The sequence below is a fragment of the Lissotriton helveticus genome, chromosome 9 (assembly GCF_964261635.1).
Source record: "Lissotriton helveticus chromosome 9, aLisHel1.1, whole genome shotgun sequence".
NCBI lineage: Eukaryota > Metazoa > Chordata > Amphibia > Caudata > Salamandridae > Lissotriton > Lissotriton helveticus.
Window position 1 is genome coordinate 569,435,345 of NC_136070.1, and position 22,540 is coordinate 569,457,884.

The 22,540-nt window shown below is 43.7% G+C and overlaps 1 protein-coding gene across 2 annotated transcripts in view; it reads left to right on the plus strand.

Moving 5' to 3' along the window:
* The window catches only part of STX5 (syntaxin 5), a 78,639-nt gene that overhangs the window by 12,030 nt on the left and 44,069 nt on the right, over window positions 1-22,540 (plus strand). For both annotated transcript variants that reach the window (XM_078660500.1, XM_078660501.1), the window contains exons 2-4: window positions 16,280-16,496; window positions 16,627-16,697; window positions 21,183-21,238. In XM_078660500.1, coding sequence (XP_078516626.1) covers window positions 16,299-16,496; window positions 16,627-16,697; window positions 21,183-21,238 — 325 coding nt within the window. In that variant the 5' untranslated portion in view covers window positions 16,280-16,298. The remainder of the gene's footprint in view (window positions 1-16,279; window positions 16,497-16,626; window positions 16,698-21,182; window positions 21,239-22,540) is intronic.

The window sequence follows — 22,540 nt, forward strand, 5'->3', positions numbered from 1 at the left end:
AAACTGCTGGGTAAATACTGAAATACCTCTTACCCAACAAATTCTAAAGGAAGCAATAACCTGGGAAAACGGATCTAAAGTCCCCTGGCTTAAATATATTAGAAAATGTTTAACTGAACTAGGGCGACCTGATCTTTTTGTAACCCCAGAATTTACTAGAAAATCTGATGTTACCTCTGTGAAGAAGTCATTTATTTCTCTTGGGTACTTAGCCCGGGAGGAGGCAGAGCTAAAGAAAGACAGTGTACGGAAACATGTACTTGTAAAAACCTCTGTGCACATGGAACCGTACCTGTCATGGCCCCTGTCAGGCTATGACCGTTTTTTGCTCTCAAGGTTCCGCCTAGACTTATTTCATCTTCTACTGGCAGTACCGAGGGGGGCCCATCGAGGCCAAGTGTTGCCAGCTTGCGGCTGCGACGATAAGTCTCCGCAAGATTTGGCACACTTTTTATTCATCTGCCCTTTTTATTTGGTACCACGGAAATTATACCTAAAACCAATACTCAAACAGCTGAAATTTGCACAAATTCGACCAGCACTTTATTATCTCCAACTACTAAGTAGTGATTGCACTTTGTTTGTATGTAGTTTTTTAAAACTTGCGATCAAATTCAGGAAAAGCATGGAGGGATAATTGTGTTTTTGTCGAGTTTTTCTTTTATTAAGTTTAACTATTTAAAAGTGTTTTTTATTGTGTAGTCTGCCTATAAACTTTTACTCTATGAGATTTTTAGTAATATATGAATTATATGCATTAATTGTATTTTATTGAAATGCGCGTTTATGGATGTTACTATGAACATTCGAATAAAGTTCTTTTGACTTTGTGTGCAATTGGTTAATCCCCATATATGAAGGATGCCTTGACTCCAGTATAGACATTAATTCATGGGGTCGGTTGAAGTTCCATGGTGACAAATATTTATTCTTTTTGAGACGTAATATTAGGGTAGTACCAGCAGAATGTTAACTCTAGATACAGCCTGATCACTTATTATAAAAGTGTATATTTTTAAAGCACTTGTTTTAAACACTACATTTTGTGACAGCCTATTTTATACTAATACAATATTAAAAGAATTACATTCACAGTTCTTTCTGTCACATGCTTGGACCTGTTAGCACTATAAATAAACAAGTCACTATACCTCACTGCACCAATCTGGATTTAATTCTGTAACACGCAGGTCACACTTGGACATCTGCAGTGGTCATATTACCCAACTGAGGTTTCATAACATGAGTACATTTCCCATAGAATAGTTTAACTTGAAGTTATTTTTCATTTTGTGTGTTGGCTTGTTATTTTCTAAGCAGTTTCCTGAAGGTGTAAACTATAACAAAATGCAGAATATTTTGATCTTTTGGCCACGTCTTCACACTCCCTCAGCCCCCATGGTATTACAGTACTCACTATTTATTTGTACTCCAGCCGCTGCATGTAAATGAAGACATCCTGGAAACTCACCAGTCAGTCTTCCAGGCTATCTTGATGTAATTGCAGACATTTCTCTCCCCCCTCGCAATACAGCCATTTACCCCCAGGGGGCGCACCCCGCAGTTTGATGGTCTCTGTGACTTCTTGTAAGTTCTCATGTGGTTTGGGATGGCGGAGAGTTGCTTTTGTGCTGGTATTCTACGGAACCGTTGTTGACCAAGGACATTGGGTCTATCATTGAAGAGAGGACAAAATTGCTTTATTGATGCAAGTCATTCAAGTATTGACAAAGATAATGCACAATGAGACGCACATAATAGTTGCATAGTAGAGGGTTGATTTACTTTATTTCTCTGCTACTTCAGATAATTGCCCAGGAATGAGCCACTGTTCCGTGTTTTTCAGGAAGTCTTTATTCTTCTCTTAGCTTCTATTTATGCGAGGTTAAAGTACAGCATACTAAAGCCTCTCTGACTTCCTATTTTTGTCCATGGCAAGTCTTTGTCGTGAGGCAGAGAAATTGGTTGTTTCCTTCCGCTACTCCTGATACCTAAAAGACGGCAGCCACTAGAATTCTGGAAAACATAGAAAGTATAAAACCAGGTTGGAGCTCATCAGGTTTCTATAAGAAACACTTTGCTCTGTTTGGACCTAGAAAAAGCTTCATACAGTTGAAGGAGCAAGCATATAGGTATGAAAAAAGGCCACACATGACTTCATCAAGCTGTTCAGAGGTGACTGCAGAAGTACTGGAAAACCAACAGGAATTCTGTGTCTGTGCATATTACTGTAGGGCCTGCCGAATGAATAAGTCAGGGTGTCCAAAGTGGATACTGCAAATGGGGTGCACCATGTTTACATTGCAGAGATGTACCGTGCCTGAGGCGGTTCATCTGATGAGCAGGTTTTCTCTTTTTTACTGTTTAATTAGTCTGCTTCTACCTGTGTAATGCTATTCTTTGGACTGTTTAAGGTATATGCAGCGGTTTTCAGATTTGGAGGCAGATTAGATACAAATTTCTAGTGAATTTGGGAAGATTGTTCATTTGATCTTTTAATGCTTGTAGGGCAGGCTATGCACCCTCCCCTTCTTAATTCAGTGCACCATGCCACTTTGCTCATTGGGGTAATAAGCATGGTGCTCTGATCCTATTGCATACAAATCATTGTATTTCTACTGTGAATAATGTTTTGGGTAAAGGTCTTACTCTGTGTATGCCAATCATTCTCCTCAAAAACACAAAAGTGTGTTTGAGGGGAATATTTGTTCTAGTGCTCCAGTACATACTCTAGCATCACAGCAAAATCTCTGCGCAGTAGTGCATTCCCAGGACAAATGCACAAAGGTGGCACAATGTACAGGGCATCCTCAAGCAGCCTCATTTTTTGTAACGCAACGGGGTGTGTGCGATAAAGCCTATGTAATCACTTAAAGTAAACAAAGTGCCTCTATAATTAGGGGTAGAACATACTTAATGGAGCACGGCAATATCTCCATTGCTCATTGGGCAAGGTGGAATACAGATCACATTCCCATGCTGTGCAGCCTCTGGGTTCATGGATTGGTACAGTGTACTGCATTGCCATGTATAGTCTAGTAATTGGGTCGGAGGGGGTAGTAAGGATCATCTCTAGGACAGGGAGCGAGCGACGCCATAAGCACCAGTGTCTTGGTGAGTGTCGACAATACCCCTGTAGCTGACTCCACACTGGATGCAAACCTAGATCTTGGTGCAGTTACAGCACTTTGTGAGGCGATAGTGGGTTAATTATTGTCTCTGAGTCGATCTGCGTTTGGTGCTGGGGAGGTGGGTGGGGTTCCCACTTTTGCAACCGGGATGGTTTTGCCAAACTTTGCCACCAACTTAGAGTCCGTAAAGTAGTGGGCCTTCCCTTGATGGTGAATTTGCAGCTTGGCAGGGCTCAGCAGAGATTATTTGACATCCATGCATGAAGTGCGCTTTTCACATGTAGAAAGTCATGCCTAGCGCCCTGCACCATCATCGTGAAGTCAGAATATATTGGGAGTTGATTTCCCTAGTATTGTAATGGCCAGTTGCAAGACCACGTCTCGGTCTCCGTAATTTAATAAACGGGCAATAATCGGTCGGGCCGGCAATCCAGGTGTAGGTCTCTGACCAAGGAAGAGATGTGCACGCTCCACTGAGCACATAGCTGAGAGAGTGTCTCCGAATACGGTTCGCAGCATCTCATCCACACAGTCCTCCATTTTGGCCATTGCTGTGGATTCAGGTATACCCATGATATGATGGTGGTTCTTTCTTGATCACGCCTCAAGGTCTTCATTCTTGTTAGATTTGACCTCTAGCACCTTCTCCACGCAGAGCAGTTTCTCGCGATCTTCTGACTGCCCATCTTCGACATCAGAGGTGCGATGCTAGAGACTTCTATTCGGTCATCATGCTTTTCAACTTTTTTCTTCGAGGAGGGAAAATCCATTGTGTCAGTGGCCGTGACATTTTGTTTAAGCTTCAAACACATGGCTGTAATTTCAGGCTCATGCATCGGGAATGGGGGGGAGAGATCTGCATCTCCATGGATACAGGGACAGCTGGGTGCAGGTTTCAGATTTGGAATCTCGCGCCAATGTTATCCAACAGAGAAAGTGAGTAATCGAAGCGATGATGCTCACAGGTGAGTAACAAAGTTTGGTAACCCAGTGTCTGGGGGTTAAAGTACGCACAGTGTGGGGCCACAAGGCAGCACCAAACTTAAGCCATCAGCTTCACGTGGCGGCCGGGTGCAGAGCGCCAACACAGCGTTGGGCGCCCAATGCAAACCAATGGGGGAGGGCAGTTTTGAAGAAAGACTGCAGCCTCAGTCCGTACGAAGAATACCCACAGCTACCCGAGATGCTAGGGAACGTAGGGACACCATTGGTTGCGCTCCCCAAGGCCCGGGGGCTACGTGTGTAGGGGTGTCCTAAGGTGTCGGAAAAGTCTTACCTGGCAGGTTGTGGTCCGAGGGAGTCTTCGAGTTGAGGCTGCAAGTGACTAGGTTCAGTCCGGCAGGCATCAGCCCCATCCCATTCCCACTAAGTTTTCCGGACGGGTCTCCCACCACAAGTGGGGGTTTGACCTGGGGGCCGCAGTCGTCTGTTAGCAGCAGAGGCCGGGTCGCTTTACGAAGGTGGCAAGGCCTTTGAACCTTCCCCCATTGTGCACTGTGCTCATCCTAGGGAAGGAGGTGTGACACCTCTGCCCAGGATGGGCTTTCTGGCCTCAGTAGGGGCTCTCGACCAGGGGTTCAGAAACATGTCTGGTGGTGGCAGGATGCCTAAAGCCAGTCCGAGACCACACCAGGGTTGGTAGGTTTTGAGGGGGCACCACTGAGGTGACCTCTGAGTATGTGTTTCACTAAATTCCACACTGGCATCATAAGGGGTTTATTGAGAGGAGTTGTTTGGTACTTAACACTCCTGGGTTTAGTGAAGCCAACATGGTGCTGGGGACTCAAGTTGTTGAGTTTCCAACCCATGTACTCTCTATGGCTTCACTGGCACTTAACATATTAACAATAAACTGAAATATTGTAGGGGCATATCTGCTCATGCAGACATTCCCACACCTGAGATATAGTGCACACTGCCTTAGGGCTTGAAGGCCTGCTTAAGGGGCGACTTACCTATACCTTAGGCAGTGCTGCTTGGTATAGCACACAGGTGTGTGCCATGTTGATTTTGTTGTTTTTCTGTGCACTAAGGCATGCAGGCTGCAGTGGCAGTTTGCATGGCCTTGGTGAGGCGCTCCAGGGGACCCTTGTCAGTCCCAGTGTTATAGGTACCAGGGTGCCATTTACTAGGGACTTACAGGGGGGTCTGAAGTTAAGCTGTGGTTCAGTTTTAGCGAAGGAGCTCCTGCACAGGGGACCTGGCTGGCAGGGACACTTTGCACCTTTAGTCGAATCCGCATCATGTTCCAGGCAAAAAGTGGAGGGCTAACCAGGTCAAGAGGCACTTTTTTCACATTCATGCTAATGTTGGCCCAGTTACTGTAAACACAGGGGAGGGCTGACTGGCCTCTTGCAACACCAGGTCCTTTCCTTAATGCGATGCCCCATGGCAGGCTGGAGTTTATGGCTGTACTGAGGACAATGTACTTACTGCAATAGGGCACACTGTCCCAGTCTGCGTCCATTTAAAAGTGCGTTTCGGCACAAACGGGGACAGCGGGTAATATATGAGATGTGGGCCCTGGTCTCTTACTGTCCGTAATGGTATCACAAAACCATGCAGCAAAGGGAGAAAAGTGCATGCGGTCAGGAAAGTTTTTACACCACGATAGTAAACATGCCCACGTAGTCTCCATTATATTGATTACATCTCCAGCTGGAGGAGTTGTCTTCTTATTTGCATTTAGTGTGCGGTGCTTGGCAGGAGCCCAGTACATTTTCCAGGCGTTTCTTGATGGATCAAATATTGTTAAAGATTTGGCCTCAGATTATACAATTTCTAGTTAGTGCTGCATGTTAAATGTGTAAGAGTTCTAATGTAATGTTCCTTGTGTCAGAACGTTTTTTTATTAATTTATATTTTCAGTTTACAGAAAACTACATGCGATAAGCTTTGTTTAGATTCATGTTAGCATAAAATAGATTTAGTAATGACATAAAAATCGAGATTGAAGAGCTATTTGTTATTGTTTCTAATGAAAGCTCTGATGTTACAAAAGTTACAGAAATAATTTGGTGATTCTATTTCTCTTTAAAAGAACTGTCTCATTCAAGGTTTCAAGAGTTGAACGTGACTTTATCAAATTTGTGTAAAAATAATTTAATAAAAAACACACCTGCTTTGAGGAAGTGGCTTTTAGGTTTCGGCTACCAGGTAGCGCACGCTGTCTGGTTAGACTTACTGTGGGTTTTCCAAGAACTTCCTGTGGGCTTATTTGGCTTTATTGTCACTCTTATTTGCTTGACTCTCCTTCAGTGGCTTTTATTCCATGGCTTTTTTGTTCCTACCCCCAGACCAGATCCTCTTTACCATCTTTTGGCTTGGCTTACTTGTATCTTGTTTACTTTTAGGAAACTACTCCTATTCTTTTTGTGTAAGCACTCATGAGAATGCATGTGTTTTATAACGCTCTGCCTCTTGTGCTTCTCTCCTGCAAATATCCGCATTTGCTCCATATTGCTGCCTCCCTCGTGTTGCAGGCTTTCTGATGTGCTTGTCCCCACCCAAATCCCCCACTCCCCCACGCTTAGTGTTACTTTTTCAAACTGTTGCTTCTCCCCCACCCAGTGTGTATGGATTTTTGAAAGTGTCATATTTTGATGAAGCTAGATTTTTCCCTTTGGGAGACCTGTATGGTAAAGACTGGTCCGATGGGATCTGACTTTTTAAAATTCATATTCTTATTATTCATTGTTGTATCTTGTTTTCGAGGTCACAGCTGATAGAGGCAGCACCCTTGACTTAAACCAAATTATTTGGTATCAGATTGAAATTGTTGGCTAGAGTGAAGGGACTGAGTCTAGAGGATTGGAAAGTGTCATAAAGCATACTGTCTTCAAAGAGGGAAACATTGTTCTTGGAGTTCCAAATTTTGTTCAATGAATTTGTGAATTGGTTCTTTTTAACGGTACAAGTGGTTCTGTAGCCGGAACAAAAAGAAAGGAGGGGTTGGTAGAAAGGGCCATCCTTCTGGTGTTGCTCTTTCAGTATTGATTTGTGCATAATTCTCTCCACTGGTAACCATGACTTATGTCGAGCCTTGCTATAAGTCAGTACTCAAATCTCACCCTGCTTCACACCAGACTTTGATAAAGTGTATAGGGTCAGATACTAGGAGAACATGCTGGATTAGAAAGTCACCCTGCGCCTGGGAAGTATGTTCGGTATTCTGTACACTGGCACTTGGTCGAACACAAAATAACCAGATCACAAGAAACTTTATGATCATTATAATTTGAGTTATTCAGGGTGTGCCTACCTCTCTTCGTCTTAGCAAATATATTAATCATTTAGCAAGGGCAATGGGTGCAGTCCCCCAAATTGGATAACAAGAAAGTACTCTCGTTTTTGGGTCTGGCACAGCTGTCTGAATTGTCTTTTTGTTATCAGTTCTTTATAATAAACCAAGTGGACTATTGGTCCATCGTTCTGCTTCTTAGTGCTAGCATTACGGTGCTTAATGGAATATTTTACACATTAGATGCACTCTAAATCATCACTCTTTAAATAATTTATCATATAGATGCAGTATATGCAGAACGAATATTATTGTATCATTTTTTTCCCACCACTAGAGCATACCTTTCAAAATATTTTTCTTTGACGATTATATGGTGCTTTTGGATACTAAACATGTGTTTAGTAATCGTGCGTTTGCTGAAGCCTTAAGAGTCTATTTGTCTAATAGTAATCTTGCTGTTAACCTGGTGAACCCTGACATGTGGGGGCATAAGTGCATCGGCTTACCCTGACCCTGTAGTTTGTGTTTCATGTGCCTGTTGCAGCGCTATCAACTGCTTTTCAGAGATGGTTTGGACGAACCATCCGCACTGCTCAGTTCTGCAATGCAGCACAGGAAAAAGAATAGGATAAAATGTATAGTGCACACTAAAATCCGAAGGTGCCAGAGCACTATAGCGGAACAGATCAGTCGGCAGGAGCAGCACAGCCAAGATCAAGCTTTCTAAGATGAGAAGAGATGGGTTTTCAGATGTTTTTTAAAGGACAAAAAAAGAGTCCGCTTCTGAGATGTAGGTAGGCAGAGTGTTCCATAGTTTGGCGGGTGGTACCGAAAAGGAGCGCCCACCCGAAGTAGTCTTCCGAAATCTGGGGATAGTACGTTTTTTACAGCATGAGGTTTTAAGTGGTCTGCTAGGAGTATTCCACTGAAAAGGGCATTCATTTGAATGGGGCCCTTATGACGAAGAGCCTTAAACTAGGCACACGGCCTTTAAGGAAATATGCCTCCTGACAGGGAGCCAATGATGTTCAAAATAAGGCGAGCTGCCGCATTCTGTACAGCCTGGAGCTTATTCAAGGAGAAACTATTGGAGTTCAGGTAAAGTGCATTACAGTAAACCAACTGTGAGGTGACAAGGGCTATAGTGACTGTCTGGTGCAATTCCGATAGAATGTAGGGAAATATATATTTTTCAGGTCCTAATGATGTAAAAACAAGTGCTGATAATGCAACTGACTTGTGCATCAAAACTCAGAGAGAATTATCGAAAATGACCCCAAGGGTTTTGGCTGACTTGATGGCGATTGGAAGAGGTCTGCAGACATCTGACTACCAAGTGCTTGACCAACTGGAGTTTTTGGAGCCAAACACTAGCACTTCAGTCTTATCTGCATTATCCATCATCCAGCAGATAATGCTGGACATGCAGTGGTTGAACCTCCCCACCACTAAAGGCAGGTAGTTGGAAATAGATACAATAATTTGAGTATTGTCTGATAATGACAGTACTTGAAACCGAAATGAGCGTACCAGATCGGTCAAAGGGTCACACAAAGATTAAAAACGGACTGGACTCAAAGATGAGCCTTGAGGCACCCCACAGGGCGGACTAAAAGCCTTTGCCTTGAAGCTGCCGCAACAGACAATTTGCACTCTGTTTGACGCGAATGGAGAAGCTGCAAGCCGGTCCCACTGACCCCCACTTGCTGCAGACGCTGAACTATGCAGGCAAGGCGGTATCGAATGCTGCTGAGAGGTCCAGCATTGCCTAGATAGCTGCCACATCCCGATCAACCTTGGCACAGATGCTGTCTTTGCTACAATAAGGGTAGTCTCAGTACTATGGCAGGCACAAAACCCATCTTGAGAGGGATCAAAGATCGCCTGGCTATCAACGAATTTCACCAGCTCCCTATTAATACACTTTGCGAAACTTTTGGCAGGAGCCAGCAACAAGGCGATGAGACGAAGAGTTTTCATATATTCAGGATCTGCATTAGCTTTGTGAAGCGGAGAGACACCGCTTTCTTCCAGATAGCATGAAAAAAGCCTTATGAAGCGTGCAATTAAACACATTCCGCAAAATTTGTCAATGGGATCTGGAGCAAGTTGTAATGTTTTGGGCAAGCATGGATCAGACTGAGACCCTGATTTTAAACTCCGTAATAAGTGCTTGGTTTTCTGGACAGAGTTATAGGGGAAAGCTAAAAAAAGATTATCAGAAGGGCAAAAAGCAGATTTATCAAAGAATATTTTTTCTACAGCAGGTGGATTAACATTCAGGAAGATGTTGAGAGCTTTTTCCTGAAAATAGGTTGCACCTTTGTTGCAGAACTCTTGAGAAGAATTAAACGCCAGCTGAATGGGAGGTTCTGATAACTCCTTCACTACCTTAAACAGTAGCTTAAAAGAATTATCTGACTGGATTATCTCTGTAAAGAAGAGTGCTTTCGCCTGTACTTTGGCCTGCTTATAGTTCAGGAGAAGTAGTTTGTTTCCCTTTTTCACTAAGGATGGCTTTGCCCTCCATTTCCTTTTTCACTAAGGATGGCTTTGCCCTCCATTTCCTTTCTTGTCTGCGGCATTTCTGCCAAAGGGACGTGAGTTCTGTTGAATACCAGGGTGCAGAAGATTTGCTTCTACTTACAACCTTAGTTTTGAAGGGCGCAAAAATGTCCAGAGCTGTATTAACCCAGTCTTTGAAGCCAAAGTGCAGTCAGGATCGGGTGCTGGATTACACTGAAAATAAATACATTGGGTTTGGCATATGTTCAGGCTGGCTGCCCACAATTACTGTAGTCTGTTAACTATTGAGGGAAGCGAGCAGTCTTCTCACCAAGTACGCCATGTGCATTGGCATGTGTTTACCTTTTGTATATCATGGTCATGAAAAACCTCACACGTTTTTAGAGTTTAGTTGGCATGACTCCTGGTGACCTCCTGCTCTCCATTGCTACTGCTATTTGTAGCTAGAGGCCGCCTGTAGAGCCTGTGCTGCACTTGGTCAGTATACAAGGGACGCTTGCATTGCTGCTATCGGGTTGCGCCCTTTGTGGGCATGTGAGGAAAGCTTGTACAGCTACTGCTTGTGGTGTGTATATTCTTTGTGAGAGAAGTTGGTACTGTGGTTAAGGATTCTGTGCAAGTTCTTTTAGTGAGTCTTACACATTTGCTGCCCCTATCTACCTGCTCAGGCTAAAAGGGAAGCTTACACTGCAGCTGCGCATGCAGTTCTCGGCCTGCATGTGGAAGCTGCCATTTCTGTTGGTTGCTGTTGTGCCCATTATCCAGGATGCACATGTATTTTGTGTTGGAGGTAAGGTTGTGTGCCATACCTGTTCCTTGTCTGAGGGGAATGTGCACAGCTATACTGTACCCATTTTGAATATGAGGAAAGTGTGTGCTGTTTCTGCCTGTATTTCACCTTCTAGTGGTGGTAGGGAGCAACTAGTGTACTAGAAAGCACACACCGACTGCTGTTGGAGAGAGAAAATTGTTCAGCTGCAGCTGACCAAATTCTGCGTGTATTAATGAGATCAGCAAGCTTTCCCTGCTACTACTCTTGTGTGGTTTTTATGGTCCGTGTAGTTGTGACTTTGTGGTTTTTAATGCCTTGTTGGTTGTATATACTAATGCAAAATATTATGAAATAAGGTGTTTAGTGGTATTTTGCAGAGTCTTGTGCACACGATCATCATGAGCTGAGGTCACTGTAGTTCGAACTGAATTAAGCATGAGGGTCCCCAGGCCAGTGTTCAAAATAAGGATTCTAGGCTTGCATTTGTACAGCGAAGCTCATGGGCTTTTCTGAGTAGCACGCACTCTCCTGCAATTTGAAGTGTGATATTTTTGCTCTTGTCTGCTTTATTTTTTACTTCTGCACTTTGAAGTTTCCCTTTCACTTCTCTTTTTTATATGATGTAAGTCCCTTTCCTGATTATGTTGGTGAGTGTATTGCATACAGGACCAATAGTCCTACCAAAGTAAACTATCACCACATTGTGCAAAGTAAATTGCGGTACCTTAAAGCTTTTGCTAAGTCTGGACAAGTCCCTGTATGGCCAGTATAAAAACCATACAATGAATTCGGCAGTTCTGCTGTTTAGGACCACACAAGAACTCTTGTTTCTTCGCTGACCCTGGTGGGACTCGTTGTCCCAGGGTCCTTCTTACCAGCCAACCAGCCCAAGCGGCATGGAGAGGGAGGCTCTGAGATTGTGTATATAGTGCTGCTTCCTATTCCGCAGCGACAGGCACTCTGCTGTTTGGGGCGACACAGAACGCTTGTTTCTTCGATGACCCTGGTGGGACTCGCCAGAGTTCCGCAGGATGCTCATACCAAGATCCGGAGGAATTTAGCTGCCAGACTTACTACCACCTAGGTCCCTATTTAAACGGGCTCTGATAACCTATTTCTAGAAAATTTTACATCTTTACATACCTCTGTTAACACATTGGAGCAACTTGCTAATCGATCTTTGGGACATTGAACACCAGGCTAAAACACATGGAAAGCCTTGTCGCTCCTTGTGGGGATTTATTAAAGACCAAATCCAGTGCCCCACCCATGACTGCATATTTTGCAGTTCCTACTCCTCTCTCTGGGGGAGCTAGTGTGTGCCTAATGCAGATTAGCAGTGTCCTCTTGTTGCAGTCCATTCCATCAAGGGTTCATTGTTACCTGTTAACACCAGACGAAAAGACTTTCAACTCGATAGGGCAGCCTACCGTAGCACCCGTCAGTCTGTCCTAAGGCGATTACTGGCCAGGCCGGCCGCCGGTCCAACTTGATCCCATCTCTCGTTCCTAACAAGAGTAATGTACCTAACGCAAGATTGCACTTGAAGATAGATGATGCTCTCTATCTCACTCCTGCTGCAGCCCCTTATCTGTTAGTCCTGGCCAATGTCCCCGGCTTATCACCAATGGTAAATGAGCTATGGGACTCCTTGAGAAATAAATCTCTGTATGGGGTGGGCAAAAAAATGGCCTTCAAGGGCCTTATTTGCGACATCAAAATGGTCAGGAGAGTAAAATGGATTGGAAGGGGGTGTAAAGTTCTGCAGTGTGATTGCATGGTGTTGTCCTTTAAATCACTGTGCCTTGTTGATACCAATCTGCGTAAAACCAATGTCACAAATATTTCTCATCATGGAATTACAGTACCCCCCCTTAGGTTATTTTTACCAACCTGTAATAAAAATGGGAAATTCAAAGCTTTGTGCGACCTGATCATGACTGCCCCCCTGTTTCTTATGTCATGTTGACCCACAACCGGTTTGACAGTCTGGCCATGTTGGAAGGGGTAGATGGATGTTAGATGGGGTAGATTGACTTAAGACCGATTCTCTGTGGGACTTCACGCACAAGGTAGGCGGATCTGTCAAATCTGTTGGTTCTGGCACAGGAACTCTATTGCATATGCCTGCCAACGACCCACGCTCACCCTACAACACACAAAATATGTCTATTAGGAACAAAGCGCCCTAGTAATCGGGCCAAATGCACTACTCCCTGTGTCATTGATAACATCAAGGTAGCAACTCGCAGTCGTTATTCATTGTGTTGGACACAAGCTGAGCCAAATGGGTTTTTGTGATTTTAGTGAAAACATTGAGGCTTTTGTGGTGGTAACGAGGGGTCTGAAGGAGGGTCTAACCACTAATAAGAATCGCACAAGGAAAGGTTGGTTTGACTCCACCTGTTCCAAAGCAAACAACATGCTTAAAGATGCCCTTCACAAATCACTCCCCCCAATGTAGATTAGAGATCCAGGCATTTAGACTGGAATATAGGAATGCAGTGAATCAAAGGAAACCTAACTTGAGAGATGAAGCATGGGAGTCTCTGCGCGGGGCAAGTTTTAAGAAATTACAACACAGCCTTCTGGTGGGTAATCAACCCAGGTTGGAGGCTGCCATTATGGAGACAGAATGGGTGCATTATTTCCCCACTAATCAATTCAATACCCTGGGAGTGTTCGCTGCCTGATTGAAAACCCTCTAGGTGGTTCTGCTTGGATTCACACTTCTGGTTCTTAATTCTCCATCGAGAAAGTTATGGGCGCTTTAAACATCAGCAAGGTGGGGATGCTCCAGGTCCAGATGGCATCTCTGTGAACCTTTATAAAGCAAACATCCCTCTGTGTGGTCTTATCTTGACCCTGGTATTTGGTGCCTGTTGCAAAGATGGCTTCTTTCCGACATAGTCCGAATCTATTCTCGTCCCTATTTTTAAAAAAAGGTGATCTCCTTAATTCAGCATGCTATCAGCCTATATCCTTACTAGATTCCCCAGTCAAGGGGTTTGGTAGAATCATTCTGAATAGACTACAGGACTGGTTATGTTCTAACAAAATCCTATCAGATCTATAGAATGGTTTTTGGACAGGTCTAGGGATGATTGAATAGGCTATGAACCAAAGCCTCCTTATAAGGAAGTACACAGGATCAAGAGAGATCACCTCTTTTTGGCCTTTGTGGTTGTGTCATCCACATTCGATTGTGACATCCATAGTAAACCTAGGGCCACCATGCTTTCTCCCGGGGTTGAGGCCCCCGTAGTATGCTTTCTTATAATAATAATAATAAATCCACATTTGTAAAGCACACAATCACCCGCAAGGGTCTCTAGGCGCTGGGGGCCATCGGGAAGATTAAGCAAGCTATTGCCCAGAGTCACATGGTGCTGAGCTAACCTGCCACCGGCGCCGGGGATCGAACCGTGATCCGCAGATTCCAGCGTCAGTCGCCCTGGCCGCGGCGCCACACCTCTTCCTCTTTCTTAAGACCGCTACTTGAGTGGCAAGGCCAGCACATAGAGAGGGGGTGGTCAGGTAAGACTGTGTACTAGCACGCTATATTCACTTTATATAATAACAGTTTGGGAAGCAAGCTATTTACCAAATGTAGAGATCTTCCACAAATTGGTCATTGTGCGAGCCCCTCCCTCCTCTATGCATATGACACTGTTCTTATGGCCCGCACCCTCCTCGGACTGCAGACCCTAGTAACCCGTTTTGTTGCCTACATGCATGATTTAGGCCTACTGGTTAATCAAAGTAAAACCTTTGTATGAAATGCGGGAGAAGGTGCACAAAGTGTAGGCACATACTTATTAATGATGCAAAGGTTTCCTTTGCACCAACCTTTTCGGATTTAAGCATTTTTTTTTAACAACAAATATACATGGGTGCAAGCCATCAAAAGCTACAATCTATGAGAACTACCTCTGCTTTGTCCAACTTTGCAAGAAGCCTAGGTAGGAATCCCCCAAAGGAGATGTAAACCATTTACATGGCCAAATGTCTACCCACTGCCACCCATGGTGCGGGTTTGTGGGAACACATTAACTGTCAATCCCTGCAAACAGTGGAAAATGCATTTTTAAAGCAGTTCCTTGAGGTCCAGACTGGCTGCTCTTCTTATATGCGCCACACTGATTGAGGGTTATGCTTACTTTCCGATATGATTAAGATCCAGCCTATTCTGGTGTGGCTTCAAATCTGGACCTCGGAGCATACTAGTAAGACTGTCTTGGCTCATGTTCTGCTTAGCACATTCCCTGGTTAAAAATTATTAAAGTGTTATCGGAGATGTGGGCCACCCAGAATACTTTAATCATCTTGAATCCCTAGAATGCATCAGCAGGAAAGACTTTAAAGCGGAATGTCTGTCATTACTTGAAGAGCTGTCTCTCAGAATTGTTGAATCCTAGTGTTTTTAGGAACCAAACAGTGTTGGTTACAAATGACATCCTGCATTATGTAAAGCTTATCCCTTATCGCAGGCACTGTTTTGTTCCTACATGCTTTAGGATGGACATTTTTTCACATTCTTGCTAGCTTCCCTTCCATGAATGACTGGTCCCAGAGTCTAGCGAACTATCCATGCACATTGACTTCTGTGAATTTTATTCTGTCCAGCATACATATATTATTCAGTGTCAAGTTTTTTATGGGCTGTGATTTATTGCAGGAAGTCTCTCAATTGTTTGAGTGCCCTTTTTATCATGTATTGCACTTACTTGTTATGTAATGATTTTGTTGTACCGTATTTTGTTTTTATGCTTTTACTAAATTAAATCAAATAAATCTAATGTGTGCTCTGATTTGTCTAGATAACTGCCATAAATGATGTCTTTACTCCCCTCAACTGCTCCTTGAGCGCATTGTCCTCTTTGTACCTGACTATGCTTAGGGCCAAAAACCTTTATATGTGAGATGTTTGTGTGCTGTTTTTTATTTGCTAAATTTGTAGTCCTTAGAGATTCATCTCCCGACACAGAATCTTTAAGATAAGATTAAAGTCCAGGTCTGCAAAGCTTAGCTTTTGTCTCGAAAAAAAAATTGAGTAAGGGCGTAACCAAACTTGTTGAAATGCTGTGATTACTCTGTCTCACTGATTCCAATGCAGAGGGCTTACGCCATTCCCTCCCGGAGTAAGCTGTCATCTGGCAACCTGTCACTCGTCGGATCGAAAACCACATGGCAATGACTGTCTCTTATACTGACCCACATCCCTTCCTCTGTTTTCTCTTGCTATTTTAACATTCCTTCCGGGTGGTTTAAAAGTTGAGCTTTGTGCCTGAAATATTGATGTGAAAAAATCTGCTCCACGGCATCAATCGGATGTGATGCAGGGTGCCATTACACAGCTTTATATCACACATGTTAAACCCGTTGTAGACCACAATTGGAATTCTATTATCATGTGTCCTATTCTCCACAAATATTCATTTTTCCTGCTAGGGTCCGGATACAGTGCCCTCTTTCTTTTTTCTCGTGTGGTCTATGTCTCAGTAACAGCTTGCATTAATGATCTTGCCTAATGTGTAATTTTAACTTCTTGCACCCCCCGCCCTCACTTTATCCTCCTTTCTTACTGAAACTGTCTTTCCTTTTGAGGTGGTGGTTATGAGCCTCGATGAATACAAGAAGACGCCACGGTTCTAGGAACACTGAAGAGGGAGTCTATCTTGGCCCTTCTCAAACACAGATCCTACCACCTCAGCCGGCTACTGCTCCCGCCACCGTGCCACCCCAAATCCTCACGGACACCATGTCCTGCCGGGATCGGACCCATGAGTTCCTCTCCGCGTGCAAGTCTCTGAGAAGCAGACAGGTGAGTAGGGGTTCAGGGGTCGAGCCATGCTCATTTATGAAAAAACTGCACTGCTCATGGACCAGGTGTAGAAAAGACTATAAAGCATTTTTTAGAGGAATCACACTAACTTTGTTCCATTCCTTTTCAGAATGGGGTCCAGACAAACCGTCCTGTTCTTAATGCTGTGCGGCAGAGGAGTGACTTCACCATGATGGCCAAGTGAGTAAGCATTACAGTAGACTCGTACTGGGATCTTTATCTAATGAGGGGTCTAGGTGCCAGGGGCTTCCTTAGCCCTTTCTTGTTCATAGTGGAAGGTGTTTGAGGCAAGAATAGATCACTTCGTACCCAGGAGAGGGTAACATCAGACTCTGTTAAATACAGACACTATCTGCGCTTTCAGGCTCAGGCCGATATGGTTCCTGGTATGGACGCCATTAAAGTAAAGCGTGGAATGGGGCACTCTTACAACAACAACAAAAAAAGCTTTTGTGTGTCAACGGGAAAAATGATTTTTGTAAAAGCGCCCCATACTGCTCTTCCACTTTAATGGTGGCCACGCCCCATTCTTTAGACATGGCTCGTCTACGGAAAGGGGCGCAGCCGACATTAAAGTGTAAGTGCCGCCTGATCGTTTTTACAAACTAGCATTTGTAATGCAATAGGTGTTGCTGTTACAAAACTCTTGTAAATGTGAGACCTATTGCATTTCAAATGCTTGGTTTGTCCCCGCACTCTTTTGACAGGCACAAACGTACCTCGTTGTCTTTGGACCAGAGTCCTATAATCCGGGTATAAATGTACTTCATGGCCTTCTATAGACCAGGGACCTCGTCTTCCTGCAGCATGGATGATAACATACCTATCCCAGTCTTGTCCAGCCACTCCCCCAGAAAGAGCTCGGTATTTGGTCCCTCTGACCCACCATATCAGTGCCCCAAAGCACGCCCTCACGGCTGCCTCGTCTCAACCCTCACAACAGTGGTTGCCCAGCTGGCTTTGTGACATCTCTTTTCACCAAGAAAGTCCTAGCACCCGCCAGAGGCCCCGTCTGCGTAAATCACCCCCACTGTGTTACTCCTGCGGCTTCCCGATTGCAATGGGCCCGCTCAGGTTTCCATTTGATCTGGGCAGTGCCTCTAACCTTCAGTCCGGCTTGTGCCCACTCCTAGGACCGCGTCCTTCCCAGCCCTGTCACAGGCAAGCATGGACCATTGGCGGCCTGCGGACTAGAGCCAGCCAGCACTAGAGCCTTCCTTAATCCTCCATCGGTATTTGGAGGCCCATGTCCAGCGTGCAGGTTCCAGTCGCTACTGGACCTCCTCGGCTCCTGGTGCGCTGCGATGGAATCTGCCTGATGCCGACGGGTTCCTTTTTTATTTTGTTTTTTCTGGAGTTTTATGTAGCTCAAACTTCACCCGAGGGTATCGGAGCGCCTTACATGAGCACCAGTTGCGTTTTTTTGTTAGGCACGGGAGGATTAAGTGGTTTGCCCAGAATCACAGGATGTTCAGTGTCCCTGCAGAGACTCAAACTCAGTTTCCCAGCGTCTGGGTTGACCGCTCTAGCCGAAAGGCCACATCCTCTCCTTGCTAACCTTTTCAGTCGTGGGCACTCACCTTTGTTTCGTCCCCACAGACGCCAAGGGGCCAGTGGACCCCAAGTCCTTCCATCACCAAGTTGCGGGGGTCGATTTCCCTCCACGGCCCCTTTCAGGCAGGAATCAGGATTTTAAAGGCCTCTGAACTCTAAGGAGCCCAGGAGCTCAAAATGCACATCCTACAATATGGGCGCTTACACGCCCCCTTTTCCTTTTATGAATATATCCTTTTTTATTTCAACAAATAATTTCTTTGGGAAACCACAAGCAATCTACACAATTCACCCTTTGCTGAATTTAGAGTTTGTCTACTTTGCAGAAATGTATAGCGTCTGATTTCATCCACTAGTTTCACACTTGTTTCCACCACAAACTGCAAGTAGGTCTAAAAATCTAAAAATAGAAGTAAAAATTGACCACCACGTAGAAGAAGCAATGGCAAATTCAATAGTTCTCACCTACTAGAACTATTGGCTTTGACAATGTCTTTTAATCATGTGCTGCAAACCTGTGCTGCAGTGTGTTCAGTTCATAACATTTCCCACTAGAACAGTTTGTTGAATGCAAGAATACTGTTACTCCTTATCATTTCCATACGAAGATTATATTAATTTTATTAGGACTTCATATGTATTACAGGAGGACTGTCCTACTTTGAACAGGGCTATGCACACACATCCAAACAGGACAACCCCTCTTGATTTGGACAGTATCTGCACCTCTCAGAAGGACAGCAGTATTTTAAGGAATTAAAATAGCACATACCACAAAGACAGGCACTTTAAACAGAACCATGCAAACACCTCTCGGCTGGTCTACAGTTGTATAGTAGTATTTGTATAGTGCTTACAACCCCCCATACCGGCGCAGAAGCACTATGCGAATATTAGGACACCACAAATACCACATTTACCAGCACTGTAAATAGAACTACACCAACACGTCTGAGCAAGACTGTGCACTTGGGACTGTGACAACATCTTTGACTGCAAAATGTTGAACGGAGGGTACATGCATTGCTTGTTGTTATTCGTATAGGAAGCAAAGTTGTGACCGCTCTGCTGATCGGTGTAATGAACTATAGCAAACAAGAGGAAGAAGTTGTAAAGTGCACGCAGCTCATTCCCTGCAGTTCTTGGGGTGGGGGGGGGGTGGTGTGTGTGTGTGTGTGTGTGTGTGTGTGTGTGTGTGTGTGTGTGTGTGTGTGTGTGTGTGTGTGTGTGTGTGTGTGTGTGTGTGTGTGTGTGTGTGTGTGTGTGTGTGTGTGTGTGTGTGTGTGTGTGTGTGTGTGTGTGTGTGTGTGTGTGTGTGTGTGTGTGTGTGTGTGTGTGTGTGTGTGTGTGTGTGTGTGTGTGTGTGTGTGTGTGTGTGTGTGTGTGTGTGTGTGTGTGTGTGTGTGTGTGTGTGTGTGTGTGTGTGTGTGTGTGTGTGTGTGTGTGTGTGTGTGTTATCTCAAGAAGGTGAAATCAAAATCCTCCTAAAGTTCTCTGGTAGTGAGACCTCAAAAATTAAGCTGCAGCTGACCAATGAACAGAAAAGAAACGAGACAATGAAACCAACCAATGGTAAATAATGGGTGGGCTCAAAAACCTTAAGTTTTTATTTGTTTTGTATTGTTTTTTACCCAAAACAAAAGGTCTCTTGAGTCAGAGTGCCTTTGATGTCTCCGTCAAAACCTAAGAATTCAAAGACTGTTTGTTATTTTTTATAAATATGTTTCTCCTGAAATATGGAAAGAGGGCTTTTTAACTTTGCAAAGCTTTATTAATGCTATTTTGGTGTGGTAAAAAGGTTTCTTGCACAGCATCTCTCCCCTCTAATTTTGTATTTATTTATTTCATTTTCTCTATTTTCTTCGATTCCCTCCGGTGTCATCCACATCATCCCACCCCCAAATTAGGGAGAACAAATGACCCATTTGCCTCTATGCCTTTTGTGGGGGAAAAGTTAAGGAAGCTTAATTGCAAACTGTCTCAAGCAAAAAGGTTCTGTGCTGCGGTGGCAAAGCCGCACAGCTACTGGGTTGGCAAAGCCGCACAGCTACTGGGTTAAAGCAAATGCAATAGAAATAGTAAACGAACATGTAAACACTAGAACTATAGTAGAAACAAGTGAAGTGTTGGGAAGCAACCATCTACTGCCTAGTTAGATTTGGTCACTGAATTTTTTTTATTATCAGCAATGTTGCAACGGAGAACCTAACATTTCATATGGAAAATTACAGTGGTAATCAGACAGGTGATGGGGAATTTGATTCCCATTTGCTGTTTTCAACTGGGACACAAGTCGCTGGAGCAAGGGAAAAGTAGATGTGTATACGGTCTGGACAGGACAGTACTCAGCTGCTGCCCAGAAGCACAAATTCAGCAGTAGGCCAACGAAGGGAGTGTTTGCCTTTGCAGAGGAGGGCTTCTGACAGAAGCATACTGCTTGCATTAATGAATTCATGGTCTGTGGACATATTAGAGTGATGTTCTAGATTTGCCAGTGAAGGAAAGGTCCATAGCCGTAAACCTCAGCTTATGACTGCTGTATTGCAATTCTCACCTTATTTAATCAATAATAGAACCTGAAATTATTCTCACAAGTCTGGAAATTTCCTTCTTAGGAGCCCTAAAGCATCAAAATTCCAAATATACAGAATGGACAGCCATTCCAGTCACCCTTCAGCTCCTCCTGAAGCTCTTATGAAGGCACACCCTAATAACTCTCCCTGCCAAGTCCTGTTAACCCACCAAGCATCCCATTACTTCTGTTAGTCACTGGAGGAACATCCACTTAGCCTGAAATTGCATAGTAACCGCAGAAGACCCTGCAGCATTCATACATGCAACACAAAGGCAGTATTACATTGCAGAGGACATGAAGTGAAGATTAGCAACTATGGTAATATGGGTTGTCACTTCTATCCTTTCACTGCCTTTTTGAAATGACACTGCAATTCATTGTCCTACGAAGTCGCTAATATGCTGTTTGTGATAAAACAATAAGTGGAAGCCAGCTCTGCTGATTGTTGGCTGTTGAACTATCGCAAATGCAAAGAATAAATGGCTGTGCCTAGTGCCACTAGAACCGCAGAGTAAAGTTTTGTTATTTCCCACCAGGCGAATCGGAAAGGATCTCAGCAACACCTTTGCAAAGCTCGAAAAGCTGACCATACGTAAGTACACATTTTTGGATGCCTTTTTAAATCTGAGTGGATCTTAGGGTTGTTGGTTACATGGTAAAGAATTTTCTATCACGCTTACAAGTGTAAAGATTGTGAATGAGAGAACATGTTACTGTGACTCTAGTCTTGCTTTATTGCCACTAATTACCTTTAGTTTTTCTTTTTCACAATTCTCGTTTCTCTTGTACTTCTAACTATATTGATTTAAAATAATTCCTTTTTAAATTCAACAATTATTTTACTTGCCATATATTAAATAAGAGAAACATTTGTCACCGGGGTTTGGGAGATTCTAGGAGGTTCCCGTAACAAGCAGCAAGCGGAACTCAGAAAGTGGAGGGCTTTACCATGAGAATGCCTTGTCTCGTGTTTGTGTTATCCTTTTCCACTTTTAAGCCGCCTAGGGGAAAAGTGTCTTAGTGGGTGCGCTGTTGCATTAAGGGGTACCTAGAAGAAACAAACTATTGAGTTAATATCTAGATTATTGTGCATTGAATGTAAATAATGTAACATTTTCAAGATTTTGCATAGCTCCCATATTTTGAGTTTATAACAGATATATTAAGGATTGGCTAGGATAAAAGTGCATTACCTACATCAACTGTCATGGACAGATTTCAGCAGTCATTTTGCAATAGTTTCCACTCCAAACATAGCAGACTTTCAAAACACTGGGGTTATAGGTGAATCTTAATCTTTAATATAAATGCTGTCTGGAGGAAGATTTCGATATTATTCACATATTGGCTTGCCTTTGCTTTTTTGAAATTGCCATTCAAGTTTCTTTGTATTTTTTGTTGTATTTTGTGTTTCTGAATGTATAATGTAGTTCTTAATCAGAATGGAAACTTGCACCCCTTTTCTTTGACTCAGTGTACCTGGGTTTACCTGTCAGTGCACCATCTTTAGGCCAGACCTGAGGCTGAGCCTGACTGCCTGTAGACCAGAGCCAATGAATGCAGCAAAAACCTAATTTGCTACCAAGGGAACGAATACTGTGACTCTGTAAGGAATACCAGTAGCTTCTAGGCATTTGACGAGTAACAAGTGGTGAAAACCTACCACGATGGGTTCAATGGCTCTGGGGCACTTGGACTACGCAGTGGGGGTTTCTGGTAAAGCAGTGACTTTAGAAGGTATCCGGTGAAGCAGAGAAGCTATGATTGCGGCTAGAAGACATGGCTAAGGATACTGTTTATTGGTGACATCCTATGACTATGCTATTTTTGTTAAGTGGATTCTGTACTGATGCTTTTATTTCCATTCTGACAAACTATAATAAAACCTTATTAG